The sequence below is a fragment of the Hyla sarda genome, chromosome 9 (assembly GCF_029499605.1).
Source record: "Hyla sarda isolate aHylSar1 chromosome 9, aHylSar1.hap1, whole genome shotgun sequence".
Lineage (NCBI taxonomy): Eukaryota > Metazoa > Chordata > Amphibia > Anura > Hylidae > Hyla > Hyla sarda.
In genome coordinates, this window is record NC_079197.1 from 69715270 (window position 1) to 69738678 (window position 23409).

General features: G+C 43.5%; 1 protein-coding gene across 2 annotated transcripts in view; it reads right to left on the minus strand.

Annotated features, from left to right (window-relative positions):
- SLC7A3 (solute carrier family 7 member 3) overlaps positions 1-23409 on the minus strand; it is a 208994-nt gene that overhangs the window by 23501 nt on the left and 162084 nt on the right. For both annotated transcript variants that reach the window (XM_056537883.1, XM_056537884.1), the window contains one exon: positions 16376-16515. In XM_056537883.1, the coding sequence (XP_056393858.1) occupies positions 16376-16515 (140 nt within the window). The remainder of the gene's footprint in view (positions 1-16375; positions 16516-23409) is intronic.

Genomic DNA, 23409 nt, shown 5'->3' on the forward strand with positions numbered 1-23409 from the left:
TCAGTCCCGCTGACCGGGAGCGCTGCTCTGCCATGGCCGTTGGGGATGCGATTCGCACAGCGGGACGCGCCCGCTCGCGAATCGCATCCCAGGTCACTTACCCGTTCCCGTCTCCTGCGGTCATGTGCTGGCGCGCGCGGCTCCGCTCTCTAGGGCGCGCGCGCGCCAGCTCCCTGAGACTTAAAGGGCCAGTGCACCAATGATTGGTGCCTGGCCCAATTAGCTTAATTGGTTCCCACCTGTTCCCTGGCTATATCTAGTCTCCTCCCTTGCACTCCCTTGCCGGATCTTGTTGCCCTTGTGCCTAGTGAAAGCGTTTTGTGTGTTTAAAAGCCTGTGTACCAGAACTTCTGCTATCTCCCCTGACTACGAACCTTGCCGCCTGCCCCCGACCTTCTGCTACGTCCGACTTTGCTTCTGCCTACTCCCTTGTACCTCGCCTATCTTCAGCAGTCAGAGAGGTTAGCCGTTGCTAGTGGATACGACCTGGTCACTACCGCCGCAGCAAGACCATCCCGCTTTGCGGCGGGCTCTGGTGAAAACCTGTAGTGGCTTAGAACCGGTCCACTAGCGCGGTCCTCGCCATCCCTCTCTGGCACAGAGGATCCACTACCTGCCAGCCGGCATCGTGACACACACATTTTTTTGAATGAATCATCAACTGAATTGTGCAAATGCCAAGCCACCCCAGGCCACCTGTACCCAATAGCTCAATGTTTACTTTACAATATTAAAGAGATTTTCACTCCATGGGTCACGGAATGTAAGGAAATACAGCCACAGCTTAAGCTTGGGCTGAGCAGGAAGCATGCATTCTATGCCTCCTGCCCAGCTAGGAAAATGTTAGGTAATGATGGGGCCCAACACTTAGCAGCAATTTATATAGATTGCTGTTTATATCCTCCCCACTTGCTGGGCTGAGCAATTTGCGAAGGCCCAGTGTTAAAGTGGTTAAGAACCAATGCAAAGCATCGCTACTTAACTCCTTGGGGGCCAGACAGTAAGCAGCGATCTATACAGATTACTGTTTACTGCAGACTGAACTCTCACCTCTCCCCGCTCCTGACTAATTTGCATCTATAATTCAGCCTTTGAAGTTCACCTGATCATTATTATTTATTTTAAATAAGATAATACTTAAAATACATAGAAAAAACGTGATACAGAATAAATGAGGTAGAGAAGGCCCTATCAGCAAGGGCTTACAATCTACAGGAGGAGGGGAGGGAGACAACAGTTGAGGGAGACAGCTGGTCATCTGTGAACAGCTTGAGAAGCAGCCGTTCACAGTGCAATAAAGTGGCAGCAGGGTTTTTGTAGGTTTTAGACTGTCCTAAGGAGATGGTTTTTTGGGTTGAATGATGGTGTGTAAGAGCCCAATGTGTCAGGTAGAGAGGTCAAGTGTTTGGGGGAAGCATGGGAGAAATCTTGGATACAGTTGTGTAAGGGGAGGATGAGAGGAAAACACAGGTGGAGGTCTAGAGAGGATCGGAGATTATGTGAGGGGTTGTACCAGGAGATCAGGTCAGAGATGTATGGAAGAGACAAGTTGTGGTCTCTCTTGTATGTCATGGCTAGCAGTTAGTCCCTTTCCAGAGCGTATGGGTACATCCTGGGATGGGGTAAGCAGCTACAGAGACGGGACTGTGAGCTCCGCACTGCAGCCAGGGGCTGCAGCTAATAGCCTGCTATTAATTCTTTGGATCCTGAAATCAAAGCTAATTGCGGGACCTAAAGCCAGCAAGTGAATGTTTCTGGCTGGTTGCTATGGGTGATCGGGAACACCGTGGGGCAATTACGCAGTCCCGATCACCTTAACCCCTTCAGGACCAAGCCCATTTTGGCCTTAAGGACCGGAGCGTTTTTTGCACATCTGACCACTGTCACTTTAAACATTAATAACTCTGGGATGCTTTTAGATATCATTCTGATTCCGAGATAGTTTTTTCGTGACATATTCTACTTTAACATAGTGGTAAATTTTTGTCGATACTTGCATCCTTTCTTGGTGAAAAATCTGTAAATTTGATGAAAAATTTTAACATTTTGCATTTTTCTAACTTTGAAGCTTTCTGCTTGTAAGGAAAATGGATATTACGAATACATTTTTTTTGGTTCACATATACAATATGTCTACTTTATGTTTGCATCATAAAATTGATGAGTTTTAACTTTTGGAAGACACCAGAGGGCTTCAAAGTTCAGCAGCAATTTTCCAATTTTTCACAAAATGTTCAAACACGATATTTTTCAGTGACCAGTTCAGGTTTGAAGTGGATTTGAAGGGTCTTCATATTAGAAATACCCCATAAATGACCCCATTATAAAAACTACACCCCCCAAAGTATTCAAAATGATATTCAGTCAGCGTTTTAACCCTTTAGGAATAGCAGTAAAGTGAAGTAGAAAATTCCCAATCTTCATTTTTTACACTCACATGTTCTTGTAGACCCAATTTTTGAATTTTTACAAGGGGTAAAAGGATAAAAAAAATGTACTTCTATTTGTAGCCCAATTTTTCTCGAGTAAGCACATACATCATATGTCTATGTTAAGTGTTCTGCGGGCGCAGTAGAAGGCTCAGAAGGGAAGGAGCGACAAGGGGATTTTGGAGAGTATGTTTTTCTGAAATGGTTTTTGTGGGGCATGTTGCATTTAGGAAGCCCCTATGGTGCCAGAACAGCAAACAAAAAACACATGGCATACCATTTTGGAAACTAGACCCCTCAGGGAATGTAACATGGGATAAAGTGAGCCTTTATACCCCACAGGTGTTTCACGACTTTTGCAAATGTAAAAAAAAAATAATAATTTTTAACTAAAATGCTTGTTTTCCCAAAAATTTTAAATTTTTAAAAAGGGTAATAGCAGAAAATACCCCTAAAAATTTGAAGCCCAATTTCTCCCGATTCAGAAAACATGCCATATAGGGGTGAAAAGTGCTCTGCTGGCGCACTACAGGTCTCAGAAGAGAAGGAGTCACATTTGGCTTTTTGAAAGCAAATTTTGCTCTGGGGGCATGCCGCATTTAGGAAGCCCCTATGGTGCCAGGACAGCAAAAAAAAAACCACATGGCATACCATTTTGGCAACTAGACCCCTCGGGGAACGTAACAAGGGGTTAAGTGAACCTTTATACCCCACAGGTGTTTCACTACTTTTGCATATGTAAAAAAAAAAAAAAAAAATTTTACCTAAAATGCTTGTTTTCCCAAAAATTTAACATTTTTAAAAAGGGTAAAAGCAGAAAATACCCCCCAAAATTTGTAACACAATTTCTCCCGAGTACGGTGATACCCCATATGTGACCCTAAACTGTTGCCTCGAAATACGACAGGGCTCCAAAGTGAGAGCACAATGCGCATTTGAGGCCTAAATTAGGGACTTGCATAGGGGTGGACATAGGGGAATTCTACGCCAGTGATTCCCAAACAGGGTGCCTCCAGCTGTTGCAAAACTCCCAGCATGCCTGGACAGTCAACGGCTGTCCGACAATACTGGGAGTTGTTGTTTTGCAACAGCTGGAGGCTCCGTTTTGGAAACAGTGGCGTACCAGACGCTTTCATTTTTATTGGGGAGGGGAGGGGGGCTGTGTAGGGGTATGTGTATATGTAGTGTTTTTACTTTTTATTTTATTTTGTGTTAGTGTAGTGTTTTTAGGGTACAGTCGCACGGGCGGGGGTTCACAGTAGTTTCTCGCTGGCAGTTTGAGCTGCGGCAGAAAATTTGCCGCAGCTCAAACTTGCAGCCAGATACTTGCTGTAAACCTCCGCCCATGTGAGTGTACCCTGTACATTCACATTGGGGGCGGGGAATATCCAGCTGTTGCAAAACTACAACTCCCAGCATGCGCTGACAGACTGTACATGCTCCGGCGCCTCCTCCGATATAGTAAGTTGATGATTCGTAAATGAAGATTTAACAAAACTGCCTATATTAAAAAAGACTGTTTTATTGGAGGGTGCAACTTAAAAGTTTCGAACCCGAACCGGGTTCTTCGTCAGGCAATAGGATAAAAAACATACAAGGCGCCAGTTTTAAATACACAGATCAGCTGAGTGCTACCGGGTCAGCATGAAGGTTAAACATAGACATTTTTTATATAACAGTAAAAATGAATAAAATTGAGATAAAATACATGATGCTGATATGTTGTGCAATAGAACATATACCTAGGAGAGTGTAACTTAGGTATTCGTTGTTTGACATAGTGCTGCGGCTTCCCGGCATCATGTCACGTAATCGGGAATCCGTGACCTGCTTCTGAGATCCTGATTAGACGTGTGGACATTATTTCAGTAGATTTTCAACTCCTGCATGGGTATGGTATATATATGGTCATATCTGAAACATGTTCTAATCGCTTTGAGACACTAAAAAAACGGGAAGTTTTTTGGATGTATAAACTAGAAACCATCTTCCCGCGAGGTCTTAATGAAGTTATTGAAACTATAATCTAATTCTCCTTACTCCTCCACCTCCGCATTGGATGACAAATATGGGCCTCCATGGTTTAACCCAGGAAGGACCGGAACAGCAATAAAGCATACATAAAAATGCTCCATACTTAAACCCAAAATGGACAATCTCAGAAGTCTAACCATATATTGTATTAATATCCACATCAGTTACACAAAAGTACTCACCTGTGCTGTCCACATGGGTACCGATCCATGGATATAACAACATTCATGCGCACCCTACATCATAAACAAATCAATTTTCATTGGAATACCGGAACCGACTTTGTCTGCCCTGTGTCGGATATATTTGGGATTACACTAAGTATGTACTATACAAGGGCCATGCCCTAAAGCCCTCCAGCGCTGCCAAGTTAAAAACTAATAACACCCCGAAGCTGTAAAGAACATACATCAATATACCATACCCATGCAGGAGTTGAAAATCTACTGAAATAATGTCCACACGTCTAATCAGGATCTCAGAAGCAGGTCACGGATTCCCGATTACGTGACATGATGCCAGGAAGCCGCAGCACTATGTCAAACAACGAATACCTAAGTTACACTCTCCTAGGTATATGTTCTATTGCACAACATATCAGCATCATGTATTTTATCTCAATTTTATTCATTTTTACTGTTATATAAAAAATGTCTATGTTTAACCTTCATGCTGACCGTGACTCGCTGACCCGGTAGCACTCAGCTGATCTGTGTATTTAAAACTGGCGCCTTGTATGTTTTTTATCCTATTGCATGACGAAGAACCCGGTTCGGGTTCGAAACTTTTAAGTTGCACCCTCCAATAAAACAGCCTTTTTTTAATATAGGCAGTTTTGTTAAATCTTCATTTACGAATCATCAACTTACTATATCGGAGGAGGCGCCGGATCTCCTCCCAATTTTTCTCCCTATTCCTACACATTAGAACCGGACTTGCCAGTCACGCTTATGGATGCAGAGGCAGCCACCTACCTAACGCTGCCGTTACCGCAACGGCTTCTTGCGATCTGAAGGCTTACAAAGGTGTTGTGCCCGCAGCACAACCCACCACGGTAAGGTGCATCTAACTCACACGTACCCGCTTTACTTCAACGGTATCACACTAGGAGCGTACCTCTTTTTTCCTTTTATTTTCAGACTGTACATGCTGAGAGTTTTAGTTTTGCAACAGCTGTAGGCACACTGGTTATGTATCACTGAGTTTGTGACCTAACTCAGCGTTTTACAACCAGTGTGCCTTCAGCTGTTGCAAAACTACAACTCTCAGCAGTCACCGACAGCCAACGGGCATGCTGGGAGTTGTAGTTATGCAACCAGCAGATGCAACACTACAACTCCTAGCATGCGCTTTAGCTGTTTGTGCAAGCTGGGAGTTGTAGTTATACAACAGCTAAAGGTACACTTTTCCATAGGAAAAATGTGCCTCCAGCTGTTGCAAAACCATAAGTCCCAGCATGCCCATAAGGGAATGCTGGGAGTTGTGGTGGTCTGCCTCCTGCTGTTGCATAACTACAACTCCCAGCATGCCCTTTTTGCATGCTGGGAGCTGTTGCTAAGCAACAGCAGGAGGCTTTCACTCACCTCCTACTGCTGCACACAGGTCAGTCCCTCGTCGTCGCCGCCGCCGCCACTCCTGGGGCCTCGAGCCCAACATTGACGCCGGGGATCGGGGTCCCCAGCACCCGGGGTGCACGTCCCGCACCCACTCACGTTCTCCGGAAGAGGGGCGGAGCGGGTTGCGGGAGTGACACCCGCAGCAGGCGCCCTGATTGGTCGGCCGGTAATCCGGCCGACGAATCAGGGCGATCGTGAGGTGGCACCAGTGCCACCTCACCCCTGCAGGCTATGGCTGTTCGGGGCCATCAGAGACGGCCCCGATCAGCCAGTAATTCCGGGTCACCGGGTCACTGGAGACGATCTGCGGCCATCGCCGGCATGGGGGGGCATAATGACCCCCCTGGGCGATATGCCGGAATGCCTGCTGAACGATTTCAGCAGGCATCCGGCTCCGGTCCCCAACCGGCTAGCGGTGGGGACCGGAATTCCCACGGGCGTATAGATATGCCCGCGGTCCTTAAGGACTCGGAATGCAGGGTGTATCCATACGCCCTATGTCTTGAAGAGGTTAACTGATGGCCAGAAGGTCCCTACCCTCCTCTGTGCTCTCTGATCTGCTTTGACAGGCTAGACTAACAGACTGCAGATAACAATGATCAATGTTTCATTTTTAAAGTAATAACTGTGTATAACTGTTCCCCCTAATAAAGGTTTGAATCACTGCCCTTTTCCCATTTTATAAATAAAATAATGTAAAAAAAAAATAAACATGTGGTATCTCTACATATGTAAATGTCCTAATTATTAAAATACAATGTTAATTAAACTGTACGGTAAATGGCGTAAACATTAAAAAAAATACCAAAGTCCAGAATTGCACATTTTTCGTCCCTTTATATAGCAGAAAAAAAATTCATGAAAAAGTGATGAAAAAGTCAATTAAAAACTAAAATGCTACAGTTAAAAACTACAGATCACGTTGCAAAAAAAGAGCCCACATATAGCCCTGTATGCGGAAAAATAAAAAGTAATAGGGGTCAGAAGGGGACAATTTTAAGCATACTAAATTTGGTTACAAAAAGTTATATTTTTTTTGTCAATAGCAAAATAAAACAAAACATATAAATTGGGTATCGTTGTAATCGTATGGACCGACAGAATAAAGATAATGGGTCTCATTTACAAAGAGTTTCGGGTTTTTACTAGTGGAAATGTTGTTGTTCAAACTTGCTGGATTCCTCTCTATTTACTATGGGGAAAAGTCGGGAACATTTTCTGACCAGCTTTTTCTAGGTGGAAATTTCCAGCCATTTATCCCCAGGTTTTTCTGTGAATTCAATAGTAAATAGGTCGGGTTGTGAAACCACACCGCTTTTGGGCCAGACATGCCCACTTTGTGACAGACCACGCCCCTTTTTCGCATTTCACTATGCAATGTCGGGTTTATCGTATTTTCTTGGAGCTCATTGGCGCAGACATGTTGCAGACCCTCTGCTCCAAAATAACTCGACAAAAACTGGTTGGTTTCAGCTTAGTAAATGAGGTCCAATGTGTCATTTTTACCTAAATGTTTACTAAGTAAAAACGTAACCCCCTAAAAGTTGCATAATGGCGTTTTTTTCCAATTTTTCCCTAAAAATCATTATTTTTTTGGCTTCACCATACATTTTGTGATCAAATGGGTGATGTATTTACAAAATACAATAAGTCCGGCAAACAACAAGGCCTATAGATGAAAAATTGGTGAAAAATGTTAAGACTTATGGGAGGAAAAAATGAAAATGCAAAAAAAAAAAGAAAAATTACTGCGTTAAGGGGTTAAACTGAATTTGTTGGACAATACATTGGTAGTCAGTGAAGGGATTGGCAGAAGCGAGAGGCAGATAAGAAGTTAGAAGGGAGGTGCATTAGTCGGGCTGCAGAGTTAAAGGGGTTATCCAGGAATCAAAATAATTTCTTTCATAGACTGATTCCTGTCTGTCTCCAGGTTGGGTGTGGTTCTGCAGCTTAGTTCCATTTAAGTGAATGGAGCCAAGTTGTAATACCACACGCAAAGTGGAGACCGACAGGGAGCGGTCTTTAACAGTCAAATAAAGACGCTTTATTGAAGGTGAAAAAGATGGCATGACAATGTAATAAAACATCTCAATGAAATGGTTACAAAGGCCCCACAGGGCAACGAAGAAACAACAAGCTATATCAGCCAGTCAATATACATCGACACGATAGGGGTAAAGAGTACAATGTTATCTGGCAGTAGCAAAATTAGAAAACAGGTTGATAACAATAACACTAGAGATATGCAAGTATAATGGTGACACTCTCTCTTCTGCTAATAAAGTGATAAGCAATGAGTCATAGGGGGGCAGTAAGAAGATCCAGGGATCCCAGACCACATTAAACCTCTCCACTGAGAGATGTTTCAGCCAAAGATACTTGCCAGCTACCCTTACTAACGGAGTCACAACAGGTATGCATGCCATTGTGGGAGAGAAAGTTCAGAATGGAGATCATTCTCCCAGTCCATCATAAATTTAAGTTTCCTATCCTTGGGAGAGGGGGAGTTAAAATGTGCATATAAAGGAGGATAAAGGTCCTGGGAGTCCTGGGGTATAAAGGGAATAGGCCTCAAAAGGAGTCGGATTACTTTCAAGAGGTTAAGGGCCTAGAGACAAGAAAAAGGATATGATTTGGAGAGCCCTATAATGTTCATGTGGGGGGGTGGGGATCTGGAAATTAATAAATCTAAAGATATTAACTGTTTCCAAATTTTAAAAAAATTGACAAACGGGTCAGTGTGGCCTCCACCCACCATTTAAATGCGGAGATTTTAAGTCCAGGAGGAAAAAGGGGATTAGATAGAAAGGTTGGATAGAAAGGAATGAAGAGGCGAGGAAACAGGCGATTGGAGAGAAAGCTTAAAATGGACCGATAGCCACAGAGAGAGAGAGCATGTAAAGCAATCCAAGCAGAAGAAGGTAGCAATAAAGAGACAGAGCAAGAATACCAAAGTAAGGCAGAGTAGGAATAGGGAGAGAAGAGAGAGGACTCAAGGTAAACCCAGCGCGGCGCACTCTTGGGAACCTGAACTAAAGCCAGTTACACTAGTCTAGCTGCAGAACAGTACAGAATAAAATGGGGGACAGAGAGACCTCCCACTCTTTTATGATCATGCATCGTGGATCGACTTATTCTAAGGCTTATGCCCGACCAAATATATTTAAAGACGTCACGTTGTAGAAGACGATGGTCCCCTAGTGGGGCTGGGATAGGCAGTGTGCGAAAAAGGTACAACAAACGAGGTAAAATTACCATTTTGATTACATTCACCCTACCTAGCCATGAGATATGCGGCGGATCCCACTTACGTAGGTCAGACTTAATTGCTTTATATAAGGGTGGATAGTTAGCCTTATAAAGAAGGGGTAATGTAGGAGTGAGCTTAAAGTGGTACTCCGGTGAAAACCTTTTTTCTTTTAAATCAACTGGTGGCAGAAAGTTAGACATATTTGTAAATTACTTCTATTAAAAAATCTTAATCCTTCCAGTACTTATTAGCTGCTGAATGCTACAGAGGAAATTCCTTTCTTTTTGGAACACTGATGACATCATGAGCACAGTGCTCTCTGCTGACATCTCTGTCCATTTTAGCAACCATGCATAGCAGATCCCACTAAGGACAACAATAAATAAAGCGTTATTATTATTATAATAACGTCAGCAGAGAGAACTGTGCTCGTGATGTCATCAGAGAGCATTCCAAAAAGAAAAGAATTTCCTCTGTAGTATTCAGCAGCTAATAAGTACAAGAAGGATTAAGATTTTTTAATAGAAGTAATTTACAAATATGTTCAACTTTCTGCCACCAGTTTATTTAAAAGAAAAAAAGTTTTTCACCGGAGTACCCCTTTAATACCCAAATAGGAAAGTCCCTTGCTAGAATCCTTGAAGCCAAAATTATGAGTAATAAGATGTTGCATAGGGGGGGGGGGGGGGGACATTACAGTATAAAACGTAAAACTTGGTTAAATTGACATGCAGTCCTGACTTCTCACTGAAAGTCGTTAAAAGTTGAAACAGTGTAAGTAAGAGATCATCCGCAAAAAGGTTATTCTTATATACGGAGGATCCCACAGACACTCCACTGATGTCTGGATGAAGGCAAATCATAGTAGCCAGAGGCTCCATCATAATGCGAAGAGGGCAGGTCACAGGGGACACCCCTGTCTTGTACCACCTCAAATAGATATGGGTTTTGAGGTAGTAGTTGGGAGTTTCAAGTAAGCAGTCGGGGTCGAGTACAAAAGATGTAATACATGAACAAATGGGCCAGAAAAAAACAAATTTAGAAAGGACAGCAAATAGATAAGGCCATGTGACACTATCAAAGGCCTGTTCTATTTCTAGGGCCAGGGATAACATGGGCATTGAGGTAGTATTGGACCAATGTACAGGATAAAACCGACTTGGTCAGAGTGCACCAACGCTGGAAGAAAACAGTTAAGGCGAGTTGCTAAAATAGAGGTCAAAAGCTTAGAATCAAGATTAAGAGAAATGGGGCGATAGTTAGCAGACAGAAGGAGATCTTTAAGGGGTTTAGGAAGAATTGTAATAAGAGCATCCAAGAAGTCATAAGAGAGAGAAGAAGCAGTAAATAGAGAATTGAGAAAGGAAGCAAGATGCTGAAGAAGAAGAGGTGAAAATTTTTTGTAGTAAGGGGTAGAATAGCCGTTTGGGCCTGGAGACTTGCCTGATTTTAAACGGTCTATTGCTGCCTAAACTTCTTCCACCATTATCGGAGCATTCAAAGCCTCTCTATCTAAAGAGGAGAGAGATGGCAAAGGTACTGTAGAAAGAAAGTCATGCAATTTACTTTCGATATTAGGGGAGCTAGGAGGGGGAGCATATAGGGAAGTATAAAAAGCATGAAAAACGTCATATATTTTGTCAGAGTGGGAGGTGCGGAAGGCAGGCCGCAGCTGGATGCAGTGCACCCTGTTAAATGAGGTAGTTTTTTAAAGCATGGAAGCTAATGGACAGTCAGGTTTGTTGGCAAACTTATAATATGTAGCACTCATCCAACGAAGCACCTTTTCCATTTGAATAGAGAGAAGTGCATCCAGCTGGGCCCTATCATCGCTTAGAGATTTAAATAAATAGAGGGAAGGTGACTGTTGGTGAGCTAAAGTAAGTCTAGCTAACTTAGCCTCTAGGGCATTCTGCACCGCTGTTCTATCCTGCTTAAAGGGGTAGTCCAGTGGTGAAAAACTTATCCCCTATCCTAAGGATAGGGGATAAGTTTGAGATCGCGGGGGGTCCGACCGCTGGGGCCCCCTGCGATCTCTCTGTACGGGGGCCTGGCTCTCCGGCCAGATAGCGGGTGTCGACCTCCGCACGAAGTGGCGGCCGACACGCCCCCTCAATACATCTCTATGGCAGAGCCGGAGATTGCCGAAGGCTGCGCGTCAGCTCTGCCATAGAGTTGTATTGAGGGGGCGTGTCGGCCGCCGCTTCGTGCAGGGGTCGACACGCCCCCTTCGCACGAGCTGTTGGGGCCCCGTACAGGAGATCGCAGGGGGCCCCAGCGGTCGGACCCCCGCGATCTCAAACTTATCCCCTATCCTTAGGATAGGGGATAAGTTGTTCACCACTGGGTTCACCACTGGATCACTCCTTTAATGCCAGTGGCTAAGGGAGATTAAGCAACCACAAATATATGCCTTATGTGCCAGCCATACCCATTGTGGGTCCGTATCAGGGTCGCTATTAGAGACAAAATAAGTCTGTAAGTCTCCTTTCAATGGAGTCTTAACTCCAAGCATAGTCAAAAGCAACTCGGTAAGGTGCCACTTAAATGGTGATGTAGTATGTGGAGCAAAATCAAATGTGGCCAGAACGAAGTCGTGATCCGACCAAGACGCCAGAACATGCATATAATAAATGACACAATACCAGCATATTGGCCAGGATCCAATCAATTCTCGTGTAGTGATGATGGACTGGGGAATAAAAATACTCATGAGAAATACATAGTTACATAGTTACATAGTTAGTACGGTCGAAAAAAGACATATGTCCATCAAGTTCAACCAGGGAATTAAGGGGTAGGGGTGTGGCGCGATATTTCGGAAGGGATGGGATTTTATATTTCTTCATAAGCATTAATGTTATTTTGTTCCAGGAATGGATCTAATCTTGTTTTAAAGCTGTTAATTGTTCCTGCTGTGACCATTATACCATTATGCTCCCTCCAGACATCAGCCAAATGATTATCAGCAAATAATGCATGTATCAAGCGGTGCTGGGCCCCTGTCCTACGAAACAGTACAGTATTGGAGCTGTCCAATTTACCGTTAACTACAAAGTTAAAATCCCCGGCCCAAAGCAATGCATCATACTAGAGAGTGCATAAGAGTTCACTATACATAAATGCTTATCATAGTAATGAAATATCTCCCTTCCGGGTCTACATGAGTTTTGGTCACATTAATCGGAAAGGAATTATGTAACAGGATAACAACACCGTGACATTTAGTAGTTAATGAGTACATATAAAATCCAATACAGTGACCCCCCGACCTACGATGGCCCCGACATATGATCAAATAGACATACGATGGCCTCTCAGAGGCCATCGCATGTCGATGTCAGCATCGACATACGATGCTTTTTCATGTCGGGGCCAACGCATAAAGTGCTATCCGGCAGCGCAAAATACTTAAGCTGCTGCCGGATAGCAGCTTAATGTTCCCCGTCTGGTGCGGTAAGTATTACTTACCCCTCCACGATGCTCCGGGGTGCCCTCCGGGTCCAGCGCTGGTCTTCCGGTGTCTTCTCGCCCCTCTTCATCCAATAGGAATGGCGTACGCAGCGGCGTAATGACGTCGCTACGCAGGCCCAGTAAGGCCTTGCGGAAGACAGCAGAGGACCGGAGAAGACAGCGGACGACCGGAGAAGACCTGGAGAGGCCAGCAGAGGCCCGGGGTCACCATCGGGAGCGGCGGGGACACCATCGCGAGCGGGTGGGACATGTGAGTACAGTTTCCTATACTTTACATTGCACGAATCCCTCAACATACGATGGATTCGACAAACGATGGCTCGTTTGGATCGAATTACCATCGTATGTTGAGGGACCACTGTATAAGACTTGTGTAAATAACTAGGATAGCTCTCCAAAGTAAAATGGGATTCCTGTAAGCATAATATATCAGGTTGGTGTGTTTGCCAGGTGAGTTAAACCCTCGTACATTATGAGAAATTATCTTACATATTGCACCAAAATAAAATGCTAACACACTGGCAGAGAGGGAAGAGCCACCACCCGTAAAAGATAACAATATGTAGAGAGAGTGTCACTTGGAGAACAAGCAGCCCAACATCAGTACCCATGCAAGAGTGACAGGTAGAGCAATTATAAGTAAAGTAACAAAAAATAAACAAAAAAATAACAAAACAGCAAAGAGACCAAAAACAGGAAAGATAGCACACTCAACAAGGTGAGCCGTTGTACTTCCATGCCTCTATGAAAGGAGGTCAGGACACAGTGTCCTGTTCCGTGTCCAGCCCATGGCTAGAGGGCTACAGACCAGCATTAATAAAACAAGAAAAAAGAGGAGAGGGGGGGTGTAGGAAAAAGCAAAAGAAAAATAAGAAGAAAAAATGGAGGGGAGAGAAAGAGATGAGTGAGAGGGAGAGGAGCAGTAATACGGTGAGCAGAGATCAAGAGTAAGAGGAGAGGGGGGGTCAAAGGAACAAGGAGTATGGAAGAAGCAGAAAAGGAAGGGGAAAAGAGAAAAGACATTTCATATGCAGAGCAAGAAAAAAATCGTAGAAAGAGGAAAGAAGGAAGAGAAAAAAAAGATATAGAAGAACAAGGTGGGAAGAAAAAAGGGTGAGATAAAAGAAAAAAGAGAAGAGAAAGAAATAGAAAGGAAAACCGACTAAAAAAAGAGAAAGAAAATGCAAAAGGAAAAGGGGAGAAAGAAGGGAAGGAAAGAGAAGAGAGAAAAAGATCCCCAGCATCCCAAAAATACAGTGAGCACAATGTTCGTGGTATCCGGCTCAGATATCATCAGGGTAGTAATATGCAGATAGTCTCCATCACGTATTCAAAGGCACGAAGCCATACCACTTGGAGGAAAACAAGAGTGTAAGAACTGCATCATGGTGGCAAAGCGTTGTCTCTTGGTGCTCGGGAACAACGACGGCCGCGAGGTGCAGGGGTCAACGTGTGTGCTGGACGCAGGGGCCCTCTGAGGTAACGGTGACATGGGGGCCACTGAGATGTTCTCTTGTAGAAGCACTGTCTTGGAGTGCGGACCATGTGGGAGCGTCCATTAATCCGGAACATTAAAGAAAACAGGAATCCCCAGCGATATTTTAAGTTGTGCCTGTTGATAGCTAAGGTCACTGGACGGAGTTCCCTCCTTCAGGCCAAGATAGTAGGAGCCAAATCAGAATACAGGTGGATCGATGAAAGGACCCCCGGCAGGGAAGGTAAGTTCCTGGCAGCCGTCAGTAAAACCTCACATACCTCTGGATAGTGCAATCTCAAAATAACATCTCGTGGAAGTTCAAGGTTCCGGGGTGTAGCCAGTGCACGGTGAATGCGATCAAACCGCAAAAGCTCCGGTTCAAGCTGCGAGGTGAGTTCATAGAAGATAGCGGACACCGCTTTAGTGAGGTCCCTTTCAGACTCAGGGAGGCCTAGGATCCATAGATTCGCCCTAGGGGACTGATTTTCTAAGTCCTCCAGTTTAAGCTCCAAAGTATGCAATTGGGTCGCGCCTGTCATCTTCTGCAATGTGGGCAAGATCCTCTATTTTGGCCTTCGTCTCGGAGACACGCTGGGCCAGTTCTTGGATCTGTGAGGTGAAGTCCAAAACCGCTTTCGCCAGAGCTGTGTGGAAGTGGGCCTTGATGTTGCGGAACATAACTGCTGGGGAGAGGTCATCTGAGAGGCCTGCAGGCGAGGTGGAGCTGGAAGCCGCTATCTTAGCTCTGGTCCCCACCTGAAATAGATCCGGGATAGACTGTGAAAGGGCCTGAGTTGCCCAAGAAGAGCATCGCTTGTGGATCCGAGACGTGCTAGAGAGCAATCAGGTGGGTCAGTAGCACTTGTGGAGCCAAGATTCGGTGCTAAGAAAGGCTAAACAGGTACGGGCAGCACAGGGCTCACAGCAAACGCATCTTCCTCAGTGAGCCGCGCGCATGCGCCCATGGGGAGCGGTCTTTGAAAGAAAATATGTATGTTCATCGATTGCTGGATAACCCCTTTCAGGATGGATTGAAAGGGAGCAAGAGTGGTTGATGGAAAACCAATAAGGTAGAAGTTGTAGTAGTGTAATTGAAAGATAAGAAGGGCATATATCAGTAGTTTAGTTGACTCAATGTTGAGGATAGTATAAATGGAAAAGAGCCTTAGGGGACTCCAACAGTGAGATGGCGAGGTGGAGTGTGAGTGCTGGACACTGAAAATATGGTTGGTGAGGTATAAGGTGATCCAGGAGTGGGTCAAATTAGTAAGTCAATTAATTAGTAACTTAGTCAAATTAATTAGTCAAATTAATATTTATTTTACACTTTTTAAGTTCACATAGGGGACTATTACATGCAATCATTAGATTTCTATGTACTGTTAAGTACTATTTTTTAACATAGTACTGATCAGTACTATTAGCGATCTACTTGTGCAGCCTGGCTCTGCAGGCTGGACAAAAAGATTGGCCATCCTGCCCACTAGAGGCTGGTAAGAGACCTCCAGTGGCCATTTGCGCTCATCAGACCCTTGCAAGTGACCTGAACTGGTCTGATGACCCCACCCAAACCCACCAACACCTCCATCATTATCGGAGTCCCCGACTGCTATCAGCAGCTGGAACTCACCCGCCATGAAGAGAGCATTGAAGTTACTCGCTGCAGCGCCATACATTTACGGTTTATAAACTGGCCCACGAGGGATGTGGACGTGTTTTCGAAATCACTTTACATGCATATCAGTGGAAGCTGTCTGACCGTAAATTTTTGTGTTCCTGAGGAAGGCGCGAGTGTGCGCTGAAACGCGTTGTCCTGTATCATTTTAACCATATTTTGATTTAACATCAGTCCAGTGTTACAGTTGGCGTCCTTTGAAATTCATTCAACGTTCATATCCAGTAGCGCACTTCAGAATCCCTCCTTTTAACGTCTTTCTGGCCTGATATAGACATGCGGAATGTCACACTTTATAACCAGGAGTATCCCTGTTAGTAAATTCTGACTAGCTGACAGACACTGAAAATTGTGCAGAATACGCAAGTCATGTCACACCAAACCACAAATAATAAATCTCCCCTAAATTAATATTCTTACCTGACACAATACCAGAAACAATGGTTGCAATCAGTGGGGTTTTTGTCCTCTCATTGACACTAGCCAAGAACTTAAAGAGAAGTCCATCTTCAGCCATTGCATAGATAACACGTGGCATTGGAAACATGGAACCCAATAAACTATAGTAAGTGACAGCAAATACAAAATTTTATTTAGGTAAATGTATGTCCACACACTTATTAAGCTCATGTCTTCTTATATATAAATATACCAACAAGACCACCAACAAGAAAAATAAATTTATCCTATGCAACCTAAACAGCAAAACAATGTGTATATAAAGAGTCAATGTATGTAAAGAGCCAACATTTATTGAAACATAAATGCAAAAACACACAATACATTTAAATGAGGGGTGCTTCGGACTAAACTAGAGAGAGAGAGATGCACATATATCTCCCTAAAGACACAACTCACCCCAGGTTAAAGTCCTAAAATACAGAACACAGTCGGAAATGTTGGCAAAAAATACAACTCATATAAGTAAACATCAGACACTGAGGCATGGAAAAGAAAGTGGAAGTATTACCAAGTGGTCATGCAATAAACCAAGAGTACCCACCACCTGACATTTTGCACACATTGGCGCTATGTTTAAATAAATGTAGGATATTTATATGCATTGGTTTAGTTGTTTTTTGCTTCCTTATACAGTACAGACCAAAAGTTTGGACACACCTTCACATTCAGAGTTTTCTTTATTTTCATGACTATGAAAATTGTAGATTCACACTGAAGACATCAAAATTATGAATTAACACGTGGAATTATATACATAAAATAAAAGTGTGAAAATATGTCATATTCTAGGTTCTAGCCACTTTTTGCTTTGATTACTGCTTTGCACACTCTTGGTATTCTCTTGATGAGCTTCAAGAGGTAGTCACCTGAAATGGTCTTCTAAGATGCTGTGGTAGCCATGCTGGTTCAGTATGCCTTCAATTTTGAATAAATCCCCAACAGTGTCACCAGCAAAGCACCCCGACACCATCACCCCTCCTCCTCCACACCAGCACACCTGTGAAGTGAAAACCATTTCAGGTGACAACCTCTTGAAGCTCAACAAGAGAATGCCAAGAGTGTGCAAAGCAGTAATCAAAGCAAAAGGTGGCTCCTTTGAAGAACCAAGAAAATGACATATTTTCAGTTGTTTCACACTTTTTTGTTATGTATATAATCCCACATGTGTTAATTCATAGTTTTGATGCCTTCAATGTGAATCTACAATTTTCATAGTAAAGAAAATAAAGAAAACTCTGAATGAGAAGGTGTGTCCAAACTTTTGGTCTGTACTGTATGTTAACACAACAGCAGATACAGAGTATTAAGGAAATGTCCAGCACCAAAGTGGACCAAGTATCCAAGCATGGTACAGATTAACAAGTAGTTGAAACAATTTGGATTCAAATCCTTATCCATGATATCATGAGGATAAGGAGTACTGCAGTGGTAGACACTTATTCCGTATCCGCAGGATTGCAGATAAGTGTGTGATCTCACGTGGCATTGCCACAGCTCTGCACGGGTAATGTGCGTGTCGTTGACCTCACTAAGGTCAACAAGACGCCCCTCCATACAGCTCCATGGGAGAGGCGGGGATGCACAAATGCTGCATCTCCGCCTCTTCTATAGAGATATGGCAGAGCTGGGGAACCGTATAGGAGATTGCAGGGGGTCCCAGCAATAGGGAATAAGTGTCTAACACTGCGGATCTCCTTTAAATGCATCAGCTATTAGTTATTCAGTACTTTACTTGGATCCAGATTTTATCAATTACTAAATGAAGGAAGAACTTTACATAATCCACTTTGGTGCTGGACCTTTCCTTGAGTTAAAATTTTACTGCTGCGGCCTGCTGCACCCCAGGTAAAAATTTGTATTAATGTGCATAAAGAAGCCAAGGAAAGATTGAAAAATCTCCAAAAGGCATCAAATTACAGATTAGACATTCTTATAATATGTCAACAAAAGTTAGATTTTATTTCCATCATTTACACTTTCAAAATAACAGAAAACGAAAAAATGGCATCTGCAAAAGTTTGGCACCCTGCAGAGTTAATATCTTGTATTGCCCCCTTTGGCAAGTATCACAGCTTGTAAACGCTTTTTGTAGCCAGCCAAGAGTCTTTCAATTCTTGTTTGAGGTATCATTGCCCATTCTTCCTTACAAAAGTCTTTGTCACGATCCGGACTGGTAAGCAGGTAGTGGATCCTCTGGTCAGAGAGGCGATGATGCGGGCCGTACCTGGGGACCGGTTCTAAAGAGTTACTGGTTTTCACCAGAGCCCGCCGCAAGGCGGGATGGGCTTGCTGCGGCGGTAACTCCCAGGTCGTTTCCCCCGATAGTGGCTCAACCTCACTGACAGCTGAGATAGGCGTGGTACAGAAGGACTAGACAGAGGCGAGGTCAGACATAGCAGAAGGTCAGGGCAGGCGGCGATGGTACGTAGTCAGGGGCAACAGCAGTAGGTCTGGATACACAGGTTATGGCACAAACTAAACGCTTTCACAAGGCACTAGGCAACAAGATCCGGCAGGGACAGGAAAGAGAAGTGAGTTATATAGTATTCACAGTAATTAGGACTGATTAGGAACAGATTGGGCCAGGCACCAATTAATGGTGCACTGGCCCTTTAAATCTGAGAGAACCGGCACGCGCGTGCCCTAGAGAGCGGGACCGCGTGCGTGCACTGGGGCTGAGACAGAGGACGGGGCAGGTAATCAGAACGGGATGCGATCCGCAAGCGGACTAGTGCCGCCATGCGGATCGCATCCCTGTCGGCAGCATTGTAGCAGCGCTCCCGGTCAGTGAGAGACCGGGGCGCGGCAGGAGACCAGACGCCGCGAGCGCACCGGGATGGATACGGGACCCGTAGCGCTCGGCGTTACAGTCTTCCAGTTCTTTGAGATTTCTCGGCTGTCTGTCACGCACTGCTCTTTTAAGGTCTATCCATAGATTTTCAATTATGGTTGAGGTCAGGAGATTGTGAAGGCCATGGCAAAACCTTCCGTTTATGCCTCTTGATTTATTCCCTCGTGGATTTCGAGGTGTTTTAAGGATCATTATCCATTTGTAGAAGCCATCCTTTCTTTAACTTCAGCTTTTTCACAGATGGCATCAAGTTAGCATCCAAAATTTGCTGAAATTTTATTGAATCAATTTTTCCTTCTACTCGTGAGATTTTCCCTGTGCCACTGGTTGCAATACAACCCCAAAGCATGATTGATCCACCCCCATGCTTAACAGTTGGACAGAGGTTCTTTTCATTAAAATCTGTTCCCCTTCTTCTCCAAACATACCTTTGCTCATTCCGGCCAAAAAGTTCAATTTTCACCTCATTGGTCCACAGAACTTGTTTCCAAAATGCATCAGGCTTGTCTATATGTTCATACGTTCAAATGTTCAAACGCTGATTTTTGTGGTGAGAACGTAGAAGAGTTTTTTTTATTATGACTCTTCCATGAAGACCATATTTGTACAAGTATCTCTTTATAGTGGAATATTTTACCACAACTCCAGTGTCTGCCAGATCTTTCTGGAGGGATTGTGCAGTCAAACGTGGGTTTTGAATTGTTTTTCTCACAATCCTGCGAGCTGTTCTGTCTGATATATTTCTTTGTCTTCCAGATCTTGCTTTAACTTCCACTCTTCCCGATGACTGCCATTTCTTAATTACATTAAGAGGATATTAACATCTCAAAATGTTTTGCTATCTTCTTATAGCCTTCTCCAGCTTTGTGAGCATCAACTATTTTCAGTTTCAGATTTCTAGACAACTTAGAAGAACCCATGGTGCTGATTGTTGGGGCAAGGTCAGATGAGTCTGGGCATTTAAAACCTTTGAGACTGACAACACCTGGTCTTCCCAGATGATGATTGAGAACAATTCACAACACTGGCAGGTCTCAGCTTTGCAAAGGGGGCAGTGCATGCTATAAATTCTGCAGGGTGCCCACACTTTTGCAGATGCCATTTTCTTTTTGTTTTCTGTTATTTTGAAAGTGTAAATGATGGAAATAAAATCTGACTTTTGTTGACATAGTATAATAATATCTAATCTGTAATTTGATGCCTTTTGGAGATTTTTCCATCTTTCCTTGGCTTCTTTATGCACATTGGGTGCCCAAACTTTTGGTCCCCACTGTATATATATATATATATATATATATATATATATATACGATTAAAAAGAAGCTGTCACTGGAAATCACAAATTTACAAATCACTGAACAAACTGCTTACATAGCTGCTAGAACAAGGAGACATGTGGTACCTTTGTTAGGCCTACTTAAAAAATATTGTAAAATGATTTTTTTTGACTTTGGTGCCAAGTGTCAAAGAGGCGTTCCGGGCCTATGAAGTGCACTGGGCTAGAACACCTCCCAGTTCCCCCTCCCCATCCTGTAATGCCTTGATTAACAGCCGGGGCTGTGCTTCCAGTGCTGAGCCCTTCTAAATCATGCAATTGCTCCATGCAATCTTATTGATGTGCATGCATAGTGAATTTTCCTGCTGTGGGCAGTTGTGTCACACAACCACACAAGTACCTTAATTTGTATGCACAGTGCATGTGAGATTTTGAAACTGGGCTTAGCAATGGAAGTAAAGCTCTGTCAATTAAACTGGGACAGGGAGAAGAGGGGGAGCTGGGAGGCATTCCAGGCCAGGGTACTTCAGTGGCACCAGGAAAAAGGCTTTTATGTTTTTCTGGAAGCACAGATAGACATTAAAATGGTATTATGTGTCTTCTTGTCCTAGTGGCTATGTAACACTGTCAGCAGTTTCTTGGGGGATTTTTAGATACAGTCATGGCCGTAAATGTTGGCCCCCCTGAAATTTTTCAAGAAACTGAAACATTTCTCACAGAAATTGATTGCAGTAACACATGTTTTGCTATACACATGTTTATTCCCTTTGTGTGTATTGGAACTAAACCATAAAAGGGAGGAAAAAAAGCAAATTGGACATAATGTCACACCAAACTCCAAAAATGGGCTGGACAAAATTATTGGCACCCTTAACTTAATCACATCACACAAGAAGGAATAAGCCAGCAAAGTTTAGCACAGATTTAGCACTTCCACAGTAACTTTATGTTATAGCCGGGAGTATGAGGTTCACCACATATGCATAGAGTCCCGTTCCAGGTTCTCAATCCCAAAGAGCAAGATTCATGTAGAAATATAGGTACAGTGGATACAGGAGGCACTAACCACCGGGAACTGCAAAATTCTGATTCTTTATTGCATAGTGCAGGAATAAAATCGGACATGTGTGGCCCCAGCACATCAGGCAAAGGTAACAGCTATTTCACACCTCCTCCAGGTGCTTCTTCAAACCACGCCTTTGCTCCCACGTCCAGGTGGTTATATCCACCTACCTGTATGACGTTAGGGCAAAGGGCGTTTACATAAATTGCATAAAAACAGGAATTACACCACAGTGAATTAAAAACATACATGACTCTAGTAGCTTGATGGGGAAGTATGAGTATATTGTAAAAACAACATAATTAAGTAGGCGGCATTAAATAAATGGACTCGGATCCAAGTGGTCATTGAGTCCAAGCTTGCCCTGTGCATTGGTTTTCAGAATCCATTTAGCTTCACATTGAAGCAAGACTTTCCATCAATCCACACCTTCTGTGGTGTGAACACGCTCCAGTACAAAGAAGGTGAGAACACTAGTGTCTCCCCCCGTGTTCGTTCAGGACGTGCTGTATCAAACTTGGTGAGCCTTTTTGTGTTTTCACCGAATGCATGTACTCTCGGAATCTGACATTGAGTGCACGTATCGTGCACCCTATGTAGAACCTTGAGCAGGTACAGCGGATCGAATACACTACAAAATTATTTTTACAACAGATAAAATCTCTCAACTTAACGGTGACACCTCCCAAGGTTACAAACTTATCGGTAACAATAAATGGGCACCAAGAGCAATTGCCGCAATGGAAGTTTCCTATTGGTGCTGCATTTTTTAGCCATCTACTGCCGGGAATCTAGGATGTAAATTTACTATGTACTAGTATATCACTGATGATTTTACATCTTTTGAAATTTCTTAAAAAATTTAAAAATACATCTGCTATTAGAAATGAAGGGGAAATACCAGTATCAATATGGCCTTTGGGGCTCAGTGTGCTGAATGAAGCACCTCAAGAGGAGCTGGATTGTCTTTGCTATCAGACTCAGAACACACTTGCGAGTTAGACACAATATCAGTACCTGAGTTTACAGGTGGAATTAAATTGTCCCTCTCCCCCCCCTCCCCCCCCCAGTTCAGACGGGGGGCTGCCTTGACGTCTTCCAGCACAAGGTGCTGGAGGACTTCAAGGCGCTTTGTCATCCCATAGCTCCCGATAATCTCACTAAAATTGAGAGGGATGCTTAAGCTAGGTTAAAAAATTATAATAGTGTAATAGTAAAAAGGTCCAATAAAGGAGGCAATATCGTTCTGATGTCTAGACGATATTACCTATAGGAGGCAACACGCCAGTTACAAAATACCTGTAACTACATTAAATTACCTGGTAACCCTATTAATAAGATCTTCAATAAACTACAATCATTCCTACGGAGTTACGTAGAATGAGGAGTGCACTCTAAAAGGGTAGCAGAGAAATTACTCCCTACACATCCGAGGGAAACCTGTTGGTATTTTTTACGTAAGGTGCACAAAACCCTGGTTCCCGCCCAAGATCCCCCCCCCCCTCCCCCGGCTTTGGCATCCTCTACTGTCAGACATTCCTGCTTTAGTTAAAGACACAAAAACATTTTTGTTAATCCTTGAAGATATGGTATGGCCCGAGAATTGTATTCTGGCATCAATAGATATCGAAAGTTTATATACAAGCATACCACAACTTCAAAGTGTTGATGTCATCAGAGACATTTTGTCATATTCAGATAAAAGCCCAGCTTAAGTTAATGTATGCAATGCTTTGCATTTTATCTTTACAAATAACATCTTCATGTTCGACAATAACTGGTATTCACAGGTTGGCGGAGTA